At 38.1% G+C, this 12,494-nt stretch overlaps 2 protein-coding genes across 2 annotated transcripts; both read right to left on the bottom strand.

Moving 5' to 3' along the window:
- Positions 1–1,954: 1,954 nt before the first annotated feature.
- On the bottom strand, positions 1,955–2,560 carry LOC144254564 (interferon alpha-6-like). The gene has a single exon (XM_077797876.1). The coding sequence runs from the start codon at positions 2,558–2,560 to the stop codon at positions 1,955–1,957; it is 606 nt and encodes a 201-aa protein (XP_077654002.1).
- Positions 2,561–10,605: 8,045 nt separating this feature from the next.
- Positions 10,606–11,211, bottom strand: LOC144254562 (interferon alpha-6-like). The gene has a single exon (XM_077797875.1). It carries the CDS (start codon positions 11,209–11,211, stop codon positions 10,606–10,608), a length of 606 nt encoding a protein of 201 aa, XP_077654001.1.
- Positions 11,212–12,494: the final 1,283 nt, after the last annotated feature.

Below are 12,494 nucleotides of genomic sequence, written 5' to 3'. Positions count from 1 at the left end.
ACTAAAAACGCATGGTATTGGCACCAAAATAGATCTGTAGACCAATGGTACAGAATAGCAGACACAGAGTCTAACCCACATAACTTCAGTTATCTTATATTAGACAAAGGCGCCAAAAATATGCACCTGAGAAAACATAACCTCTTCGATAAATGGTGCTGGGAAAACTGGATATCCACAAGTCACAATATGAAATTAAAAATCGATCTCTCACAATGCACAAAACTAACCTCAAAGTGGATCAGGGACCTAGGAATTAAACCAGAGACTGTGCATCTAATCGAAGAAAAAGTAGGCCCTACTTCATCATATTTGTTTAAAAAAAAATACAGTGAGGTGAACAGAGAGCCTATATTCTGGCAGCAAATATTCACCCCTCACACATCAGATAGAGCACTAATCTCTAGGGTATATAAAGAACTCAAACAGAAAATCTAAAAAAAAAAAAAAGAAGAAAGAAAGAAATCAACAAATGGGCCAAGGACCTGAACAGACACTTCTCACAAGAGGATATACAATCAGTCAACAAATATACGAAAAAATTTTCATCATCTCTAGCAATTAGAGAAATGCAAATCAAAACTACTCTAACATATAATCTCATTCCAGTCAGAATGGCATCTATTATAAAGACAATAAGTGTTGGCAAGGGTGTGGGGGAAAAGTTACTCTCATCCACTACTGGTGGGACAGCAAATTGGTGCAGCCAATTGTAAAGCAGTATAGAGCTTCCTTGGAAATCTGGGAATGGAACCACCATTTGACCCAGTTATCCCACTGCTTAATCTATACCCAAAGGACTTAAAATCAACATACTACAGGGACAGAGCCACATGGATGTTTATAGCAGCACAATTCACAATAGCTAAACTGTGGAGCCAACCTAGTTGCCCTTCAGGGGAAGAATGTATAAAAAAAAATGGGGCACATATAGACACTACAAATTTACTCAGCAATAAAAGAGAATAAACTCATGGCATTTGCAGGTAAATGGATGGCATTGGAGAAGATAAGGCTAAATGAAGTTAGCCAATGCCAAGAAAACAAATGCCCAATGTTTTTCCAGATATAAGGAGGCTGATGCATATTGGGGTCAGAAGAGGGAGCATGGGAGAAATAGATGAATTCTAGATAGGGCAGAGGGGTGGGAGGGAAAGGGAGGGGGCAGGGAATTAACAAGGATGGTGGTGGAATGTGATAGACATCATTATCCAAAGTACATGAATGAAGACACGAATTGGTGTCAACATACTTTATATACAACCAGAGATATGAAAAGTTGTGCTGTATCTGTGTAATAAGCATTGTAATGCATTCCACTGTTATTTATAATTTTAAAAAATCAGTAAAAAATATCAACAACTTCCACAATGCATTTAAGAAGCTGTTTTCATGCTTGTCTTTCATCATATTGATACCTCCATTCATTTTCTCTTAACATCAACATGTCTAAAAGTGACACCACTAAGTTGACAGGAAAATGCAAAAAATAAAGATGTGCATGAAATGAGAACTCATCATACAAGTAATCATTTACAAATAAAATTTCAATTTTGCTCCTCAAGTTAAAATTGGGATAGAATAAAAAAATGTATTTACCGCACCCCTCATCCATGTCCAAGAATATAAAGGAGTTTCAAAACTAAAGAAGTTTCTACAGTAAAAAATGCAATGAAGAAAGCAAACTAAATTGACTGTATAAAAATGCTTTGTTTTATTAATTATACACTAAATATATACATAGAATATGAACAAAATAAATTAAATTTTACAAATAGTTAATTAAATGAATATTTAAATAGATAAATACATCTGCAGGGAGGTAAGGGACTGGTGCCTATAGAAACGCATCATTGACTGAAAACATACAAGGAATGGAGTGAATTCTTGTCACAAGGAACCATGAGAGTCTTGGAAATGGCAGAACTTGTGGGAGTGTGGTAAGGTGTGTTCTTCAGTGAGAAGCATTTCCCTGCTGGACCAGGTCTCGTTCCCTGCTCCTTAATCTTTCATACAACTTAGGTGAAGCAGAGATGAGTTTCTCCATTTCTGTTCGGACCACCTCCCAGGCACAAGGGAGGTATTCCTTCTCCTTCAGGTAATCAGTGATCCTGCAGAAGTATTTTCTAACAGTTATTCCAAGAGCTTTTCCCCCCCACACCTGGTGGGTCACACAGGCTTTCAGGTCATCCCACTGTTGATAGAGGCCACTGAGGAAGGTTTTCAGGAGGGTCTTGTTCCAAGCAGCAGAGGCCTCCTGGGTGCGAAAAAGGCATAAGATCCAGAAGGTCATCTCCTGGAGGGCAGCAACAGCTTGAGCCCTGGGCACCTTCTCACCCTCCAACAGCTTCTGGGGTAAGGCAAAGTCCTCTCTGTCATTCAGGCAGGAGGAAGTGGGAATTCTCTGCATTTCTTTCAGGAGTCTCAGTGCCCCCTCCTCATTTTCCTCAGAAGTTTCAAAAGCCAGGTTGTGAATCTGAGGCAGGTCACAGCGCAGAGAGCAGGTGGTCTTGCAGCTGAGCACCACCAGGGCCAGCAGGAAAGCCAAGGGCAAGGCCATTGGGGATCTTGCAGATGCTGCTGGGCTGTCTGAGATGGGTGATGCTCAGTCCTTGCTCCAGGGTCTCTGAAGACCTTGCTTTGTGTGGATACCTAAAAGAGAGAACACAGTAGTGCGATTTTATGAATGCCAGTGCCTTCTGTTTTTGCTTTCCTTTATACATTCTCTACTTTGGTTTTCAGCAATGTTTCTAAACCATTCTAGTTTTCATTATTGCCTCCACTTCCAATGTTAGCCTTACCTATCAGAGAACTTTTGCAAATTTATTTCTTATTGAAAATGTCATGAAATTTCACTTAGGATATTTATCCTTCATATCTGTACAGGTGCATATCTATATCTGTCTATATCAAAATTATGAACTTTCATTTTTATTCATTACAGAGTTATGAATGACAATATTTAAACTAAATTACACTTTATTTTTTTTGAAATTTAAATGATCTTTACATCTGTATTTGTAATGACTTCATTCACTTTAATTGTGATATGTCAAATTACAGTGACTATCAATTTTCAAAATATATTATAAAATTGAGATATTCTGATCCTTCAATGCGATTATAAAACCTTTCATAAAAGGATGAAATAATGTTAGACTGTTTTCTTTGCAATGATTTTTAGTACTTTGCATCATATGAGAAAATTATTAAAATCATATAAAAAATAATTTTTAATCTCTACAGTAGCTCAATTTTGTTGTGTATTTTACAAAATTATTGACATGACTTTAACTCGTGTAAGACATTTGGAAGTATCTGAAGATAGGGCAGAAACAGCAAGTGAAACAGAATTAGAAATAGAGCCTGCGAGGGCTGGGGTTATGCCTCAGTGGTAGAGCACTTGCCTAGCAGGTGTGAGGCCCTGGGCTGGATCCTCAGCACCACATGTAAATAAATAAATAAATAAATAAATAAATAAAAATAAAGCTATTGTGCCCACCTACAACCAAAAAGTAAATGTTTGGAAAAGAAATGGAGCCTGAGAGTATGACTGGATGACTCCAATCTCATGATAAAACCTTAATCTGTTCCTGCTCAGATGTGGGGTTCAGTGCTTGGATTAAAAAAAGAAACAGAAAGAAAGAAAAACAAAACTCAGAAAATATCTTCCTAATTTCAAATCTTCAGTCTATAAAGTATTGTGCCATTTGAAATGCAAGTGTTTGTTCAGTGTTCACAAAGCTTCTAATATTTTGAACCCATCATATTTGTAAGAAAACTGTGGGTTGCAGAGTTTCAGAGGGTTGTGCTACATCACACAGAAATCCTGGCAGAACTCCTAGTAAAATTATTCATCCTAATTGATGACTGATGACTAATTTTGTATTCTAGAATTTTAGATTTCTCTAATAATTGTTCAGTTCATTTATCTTCCGATAATAAACAATACCCTTGCTCTAAGGATTTTCAAGGGAATATTTTTGTTTCCAGGAAGGGTAGAGTTTTGGAGTACCAGAAACCACTGTAGCGCCTAAGATTCATTCTTACCTCCAAAGATTTTTTTGTAAATGTAGGTGATAGATCTGGACGGCTTCAGTTTCAGTAATGCACTTTCCAGCCTCTGGGCGGCGCTTAGGCACCGCTATGCCCTGAAAGTGCACAAGAGGCAGCGTCAGGCTTTTCTGCCTCCTTCGCCCGTGATTGGGAGATGTTTGGGGCTTTCAGTTTCCAAATGCCCTCTGTAGTTGGAGGAAATCACCCTGGCTTGCCTGTCAACTTGCTGCCCCTTAAATACTCCACCAGGCTCTCTCTGTCGGAAGTTAGGTGGACACTTTACCCGCATTTGGGGGATGAAGATCTTTCTTGGGTGCAAGTTGCAAATGTTACCCATTCTCAATATTGCGCTAGGCTTGGGGATTTCCCTCTGGGGTGAAGTGTGTGTCAGCAGAAGGGGATTTTTTTTTTTTTTTGACTAAACATTTTTTCAGCGTTTTGAGGACTAGAGGTCTTTTGGTTTGTGACTATAGAGGTTACGTGTGTCTGGAGAAGTGCCCGCAGCACTTGGAGAAGGGGAAGGAAGAGACAGCTCTGCGGACCGGGAAGGACCAGAATTGCGGACCCCTGCAGGGGAGCTGGAGAGCGCCCTTTCCCTAGAGCCCCAGAAGGGAGACAGCGCCTCTCTAGGGATGCTTTTAGTAATTTTCAGTGATTTCGTTTTCAATGGGATGGCCTTGAAGGAATTTGAAAACGTAAATAAGGCGTGTTATCATCATATTATTATCACGAGTTCTTTAGTGAAAAATCGGTTTGGGGGCTGGCGTTGTGGCTCAGCAAGAGAGCGCTCGCCTGGCAAATGCAAGGCATTGGGTTCAATCCTCAGCACCACATAAAATAAATAAATAAAATAAAGGTATTGTGTGCAACTGCAGCTAAAATGTGTGTTTATGTATGTATGTGTATGTATGTGTGTGTGTGTATGTGTGTGTGTGTGTGTGTGTGTGTGTAGTTTTTTCACTAAAGCATTAAATAAAATGAGTTAAATTTTTATTCATACTGAAAGAAAAATTTTATATCCTTTTTCTGTCCTAGCTTTAGAAGAAATGAAGTCAACGATATTTTCAGGATGACCTCTTTTGCAATTGATTCGATAGACGAGTTCTACAATTCCTCGTGGGTTACAACTTTTGAGACTTTTTATTGAATTTGAAGGTACTGAAACTTCGTGCACAAGGAAACCAGGTAGTATCAGCATGAACAAATACGTTTCTGTGATTTAACTTATAACCTAACAATTAGTTATAAACAACTGTGAAACCTGAATTTCCACTGCTGAAGGAAATATAGAAACCAGCTGACAAATCAAGGAAAATGGATTTCAAAACCACAATCCTTGAGTCAGAATCTTGGGCTATCTTTATATTTGATAGAAATATATGGTTTCCAAATGCTCCTCGGAAAATGTATGGATGAGTGGTCTGAGAAGTCATTGATCATACTGAATTATATACTTATCATGATATGCTGTAATGTTGAACTTGCAAAACAGAAAGTCTCAGAGAAGTGCTGCAGGATCTAGAGGCCAGATGTGTGGGGGGATCTTTCAGGTTGGATAATTTGGACCCATGACTGGCTCACTTTTCACTTTTCTGATCCCATAGCTCCACTCTCAAGAATACTCTCTGACTCTTCCGTAGCTCTGTGACATTCACCTGTTACACGACACAGGACCATGCCTTCTCTGTGCCTTATTACTGAGGCAGCAGTACCCTTCAGATCCTGGGAAACTTTGGCTTGGTCCCTCAACATGTTATTGAACCCTGAAGCTTTGCTTTCGTCTTTTAGTTTCATGAACACTGTCGTGTAAATGGACCCAGTGGCACCCGTATTTATAAATTCTTGAAGGATAACAAAAACATCAGTTTAGTAAGGGAGCCCTAAGACTGCCAAAAGAGATTGATATTGGTTTTCCTTTATTCACCTTACTTTTCAAATAGAATCATTAGAACAAAGAGACAATTCAAAGAGGAATTCTCAGGAGGGAAGAAAAAAGCTAGAGGTCATAATGTTTGAAGTCTGTTAAGCACTCAAAGGTCACACTTTACATTTTTCTCTCTGTCTCAGAATACACACTGTCAGAATTATTTTTGATATGAGATTATTAACTGCCTTCTGTTGTTCCATTTAGAACTATGACAATGTGGTTTCTGCTGATTAGTGCTACCCAACAAGCTACCACCAAGATCACAAATGTCCTCCTCTTTCCCAAAGCATTGAGGTGTTTCATTGCATGTCTTCCAAAAATGCATCAATTCCTATTCTAAGCCAATTTCTCTTTTAAAATACATATTTATACTGCCATTTTCTCTTTCATCCTTCTAATAGCAGGGTCTTCCACCTCTGGACTTTAAGAAAATATCCCATATTTGGAATGAATTCAGACCAATCTGAGAAGATCACTAGATATTGGATCAAGGAAAAAGGCAGAGAGTTCTTTGCACTTGGGAACTGAGTCTCCTGCCTAAGGCACTGGTATGCATGCAAGCAAATATAACTTGTGGGAAATTCATCTATTTTGCTTAAATAAAATTATTATACATGTTTTGAGAATGATTTTTTAAAAAAAAATTTCTAAATACCAACATACAGACATAAGAACAAAGTTAAATATATCCGGCTGATCATTGACTAAAATTTATTTTTCTTTGCTTTCACTTTAAAAGCAATCATTGTTAATTTTGTGCTTCAGTTTGAGGTTGAAGAAACAGCTTCCTGGGGATTCCAAGATGGCGGGCCAGAGGGAGGCAGCATCCTGAGTTGCACCCTGACCCAAATCTCACCTAGTTGGAATACTGCATCTCAGAGAGTGCAAGAGCACCCCTAGACAGCTGGTTTCTGCAGAAATCACCAGCACTGTGAACCCCGCACAGGGCTCAGGGCCTCAGTCTTCCAGTAGGACTCCATAAATGACCTCCCACTACATCTCAAAGCCCTAGAAGAAAAGAACAAATCAGCAACAAAAGCAGTAGAAGGCAAGAAATAATTAAAATTGGAGCTGAAATCAATGCAACCCAAACCAAAGAAAGAATTGAAAAAGTTGAGGAAACAAAAAGATGGGTCTTTGAAACAACAAATAAAGTTGGCAGACCCTTAGATACGCTAATGAAGTGAAGGACAGAAAAAAACTCCAATTGCCTGCATATGTGATGAAAAAGGTCATCTCACAAGGGACACTACAGAATTACAGAGGAAAATTAGAAATTGTTTTGAAAACTCATACTCCAATAAAATAGAAGACATGGAAGGCATCAAACAGTTTCTTAAGTCGTATGATTTGCCCAGATTGAATCAGGAAGATATACACTATTTAAACGGACCAATGACAAGGGATGAAACAGAAGACACCATCAGAAGCTGACCAATCAAGAAAAGCCCAGAACTGGATAGATACACAGCCGAATTCTACAGGACCTTTAAAGAAGAACTAATACCAATACTCTGCAATTTATTTCAGGAAATAGAAACAGAGGCAGCACTTCCAAACCCATTCTCTGAGGCCAATATCACCCTGGTCCCAGTACCAGGCAAAGACACATCAAAGAAAGAAAACTTCAGACCAATATCTCTAATGAACCTAGATGCAAAAATTCTCAATACCATCCTGGCAAACCGATGACAAAAACATATCCAAAAGATTGTGCACCATGATCAGGTGGGATTTATTCGAGGGATGCACAGTTGGTTCAACATACGGAAATCAATAAATGTAATTAATCTCAGCAATAGACTCAAAGATAAGAATCATATGATCATCACAATAGATGCAGAAAAAGCATTTGACAAAATACAGCACCTTTCCATGTTCCAAACACTAGGAAATCTAAGAATAACAGGAACATAACTCCACATCCTAAAGGCTATCTACAATAAGCCTCAGGCCAACATCATTCTCAAGGTTGAAAAATTAAAGGCATTCCCTCTAAAAACCAGAACAAGACAGGGATGCCCTCTTTCACCACTTCTGTTTAACATAGTTCTTGAAACAGTGGCAAGAACAACTAGAAATTAAAGGGATATGTATAGGAAAAGAAGAACTAAAATTAGCACTATTTGCTGACTATATGATTCTATACCTAGAAGATCTAAAAAGCTCCACCAGGAAACTTCTAGAAGTAGTAAATGAATTCAGCAAAGTGGCAGGATATGAAATCAACCCCCACAAATGAAGGGCATTTCTGTACATCAGTGACAAATCTGCTGAAAGTGAAACTAGGAAAAGCACTCCATTTATAAGAGCCTCAAAAAAATTCTTAGGAATAAATTTAACAAAAGAGGTAAAGACCTCTGCAATGAGAAACTACAACATGCTAAGGAAAGAAATTAAGGAAGACCTTAGAAGATGGAAAGATCTACCTTGTTCTTCGATAGGCAGAATTAATATTGTCCAAATGACCATACTACCAAAAGCACTGTAGAGATTTGATGCAATTCCACTCAAAATCCCAATGGCATTCCTCATAGAAAGAGAAAAAGCCATCATAAAATTCATCTGGAAAAACAAGAGACCCAGCATAGCCAAAGCAATCCTTAGCAAGAAGAAGGAAGCTGGTGGCATTACCATTCCACACCTAAAACTAAATTACACAGCAATAGCGACTAAAAATGCATGATATTGGCACCAAAATAGATCTGTAGACCAATGGTACAGAATAGCAGACACAGAGTCTAACCCACATAACTTCAGTTATCTTATATTAGACAAAGGCGCCAAAAATATGCACCTGAGAAAACATAACCTCTTCGATAAATGGTGCTGGGAAAACTGGATATCCACAAGTCACAATATGAAATTAAAAATCGATCTCTCACCATGCACAAAACTAACCTCAAAGTGGATCAGGGACCTAGGAATTAAACCAGAGACTGTGCATCTAATCGAAGAAAAAGTAGGCCCTACTTCATCATATTTGTTTAAAAAAAATACAGTGAGGTGAACAGAGAGCCTATATTCTGGCAGCAAATATTCACCCCTCACACATCAGATAGAGCACTAATCTCTAGGGTATATAAAGAACTCAAACAGAAAATCTAAAAAAAAAAAAGAAGAAAGAAAGAAATCAACAAATGGGCCAAGGACCTGAACAGACACTTCTCACAAGAGGATATACAATCAGTCAACAAATATACGAAAAAATTTTCATCATCTCTAGCAATTAGAGAAATGCAAATCAAAACTACTCTAACATATAATCTCATTCCAGTCAGAATGGCAGCTATTATGAAGACAATAAGTGTTGGCAAGGGTGTGGGGGAAAAGTTACTCTCATCCACTACTGGTGGGACAGCAAATTGGTGCAGCCAATTGTAAAGCAGTATAGAGCTTCCTTGGAAATCTGGGAATGGAACCACCATTTGACCCAGTTATCCCACTGCTTAATCTATACCCAAAGGACTTAAAATCAGCATACTACAGGGACAGAGCCACATGGATGTTTATAGCAGCACAATTCACAATAGCTAAACTGTGGAGCCAACCTAGTTGCCCTTCAGGGGAAGAATGTATAAAAAAAAATGGGGCACATATATACACTACAAATTTACTCAGCAATAAAAGAGAATAAACTCATGGCATTTGCAGGTAAATGGATGGCATTGGAGAAGATAAGGCTAAATGAAGTTAGCCAATGCCAAGAAAACAAATGCCCAATGTTTTTCCAGATATAAGGAGGCTGATGCATATTGGGGTCAGAAGAGGGAGCATGGGAGAAATAGATGAATTCTAGATAGGGCAGAGGGGTGGGAGGGAAAGGGAGGGGGCAGGGAATTAACAAGGATGGTGGTGGAATGTGATAGACATCATTATCCAAAGTACATGAATGAAGACACGAATTGGTGTCAACATACTTTATATACAACCAGAGATATGAAAAGTTGTGCTGTATCTGTGTAATAAGCATTGTAATGCATTCCACTGTTATTTATAATTTTAAAAAATCAGTAAAAAATATCAACAACTTCCACAATGCATTTAAGAAGCTGTTTTCATGCTTGTCTTTCATCATATTGATACCTCCATTCATTTTCTCTTAACATCAACATGTCTAAAAGTGACACCACTAAGTTGACAGGAAAATGCAAAAAATAAAGATGTGCATGAAATGAGAACTCATCATACAAGTAATCATTTACAAATAAAATTTCAATTTTGCTCCTCAAGTTAAAATTGGGATAGAATAAAAAAATGTATTTACCGCACCCCTCATACATGTCCAAGAATATAAAGGAGTTTCAAAACTAAAGAAGTTTCTACAGTAAAAAATGCAATGAAGAAAGCAAACTAAATTGACTGTATAAAAATGCTTTGTTTTATTAATCATACACTAAATATATACATAGAATATGAACAAAATAAATTAAATTTTACAAATAGTTAATTAAATGAATATTTAAATAGATAAATACATCTGCAGGGAGGTAAGGGACTGGTGCCTATAGAAACGCATCATTGACTGAAAACATACAAGGAATGGAGTGAATTCTTGTCACAAGGAACCATGAGAGTCTTGGAAATGGCAGAACTTGTGGGAGTGTGGTAAGGTGTGTTCTTCAGTGAGAAGCATTTCCCTGCTGGACCAGGTCTCGTTCCCTGCTCCTTAATCTTTCATACAACTTAGGTGAAGCAGAGATGAGTTTCTCCATTTCTGTTCGGACCACCTCCCAGGCACAAGGGAGGTATTCCTTCTCCTTCAGGTAATCAGTGATCCTGCAGAAGTATTTTCTAACAGTTATTCCAAGAGCTTTTCCCCCCCACACCTGGTGGGTCACACAGGCTTTCAGGTCATCCCACTGTTGATAGAGGCCACTGAGGAAGGTTTTCAGGAGGGTCTTGTTCCAAGCAGCAGAGGCCTCCTGGGTGCGAAAAAGGCATAAGATCCGGAAGGTCATCTCCTGGAGGGCAGCAACAGCTTGAGCCCTGGGCACCTTCTCACCCTCCAACAGCTTCTGGGGTAAGGCAAAGTCCTCTCTGTCATTCAGGCAGGAGGAAGTGGGAATTCTCTGCATTTCTTTCAGGAGTCTCAGTGCCCCCTCCTCATTTTTCTCAGAAGTTTCAAGACTCAGATTGTGTATCTGAGGCAGGTCACAGCGCAGAGAGCAGGTGGTCTTGCAGCTGAGCACCACTAGGGCCAGCAGGAAAGCCAAGGGCAAGGCCATTGGGGATCTTGCAGATGCTGCTGGGCTGTCTGAGATGGGTGATGCTCAGTCCTTGCTCCAGGGTCTCTGAAGACCTTGCTTTGTGTGGATACCTAAAAGAGAGAACACAGTAGTGCGATTTTATGAATGCCACTGCCTTCTGTTTTTGCTTTCCTTTATACATTCTCTACTTTGGTTTTCAGCAATGTTTCTAAACCATTCTAGTTTTCATTATTGCCTCCACTTCCAATGTTAGCCTTACCTATCAGAGAACTTTTGCAAATTTATTTCTTATTGAAAATGTCATTAAATTTCACTTAGGATATTTATCCTTCATATCTGTACAGGTAGCATATCTATATCTGTCTATATCAAAATTATGAACTTTCGTTTTTATTCATTACAGAGTTATGAATGACAATATTTAAACTAAATTACACTTTAATTTTTTTGAAATTTAAATGATCTTTACATCTGTATTTGTAATGACTTCATTCACTTTAATTGTGATATGTCAAATTACAGTGACTATCAATTTTCAAAATATATTATAAAATTGAGATATTCTGATCCTTCAATGCGATTATAAAACCTTTCATAAAAGGATGAAATAATGTTAGACTGTTTTCTTTGCAATGATTTTTAGTACTTTGCATCATATGAGAAAATTATTAAAATCATATAAAAAATAATTTTTAATCTCTACAGTAGCTCAATTTTGTTGTGTATTTTACAAAATTATTGACATGACTTTAACTCGTGTAAGACATTTGGAAGTATCTGAAGATAGGGCAGAAACAGCAAGTGAAACACAATTAGAAATGGAGCCTGCGAGGGCTGGGGTTATGCCTCAGTGGTAGAGCACTTGCCTAGCAGGTGTGAGGCCCTGGGCTGGATCCTCAGCACCACATGTAAATAAATAAATAAATAAATAAATAAATAAATAAATAAAAATAAAGCTATTGTGCCCACCTACAACCAAAAAGTAAATGTTTGGAAAAGAAATGGAGCCTGAGAGTATGACTGGATGACTCCAATCTCATGATAAAACCTTAATCTGTTCCTGCTCAGATGTGGGGTTCAGTCCTTGGATTAAAAAAAGAAACAGAAAGAAAGAAAAACAAAACTCAGAAAATATCTTCCTAATTTCAAATCTTCAGTCTATAAAGTATTGTGCCATTTGAAATGCAAGTGTTTGTTCAGTGTTCACAAAGCTTCTAATATTTTGAACCCATCATATTTGTAAGAAAACTGTGGGTTGCAGAGTTTCAGAGGGTTGTGCTACATCACACAGAAATCCTGGC

Source organism: Urocitellus parryii, chromosome 4 (assembly GCF_045843805.1).
Source record: "Urocitellus parryii isolate mUroPar1 chromosome 4, mUroPar1.hap1, whole genome shotgun sequence".
NCBI classification, from domain to species: Eukaryota; Metazoa; Chordata; class Mammalia; order Rodentia; family Sciuridae; genus Urocitellus; species Urocitellus parryii.
Note: the sequence above shows the minus strand (reverse complement) of the source record. Positions and strands in the feature narration are given on the sequence as shown.

Excerpts from the sequence above, each read along its gene's own strand:
- LOC144254564 (XM_077797876.1), bottom strand. The coding sequence starts at position 2,560 with ATGGCCTTGCCCTTGGCTTTCCTGCTGGCCCTGGTGGTGCTCAGCTGC.
- LOC144254562 (XM_077797875.1), bottom strand. The coding sequence starts at position 11,211 with ATGGCCTTGCCCTTGGCTTTCCTGCTGGCCCTAGTGGTGCTCAGCTGC.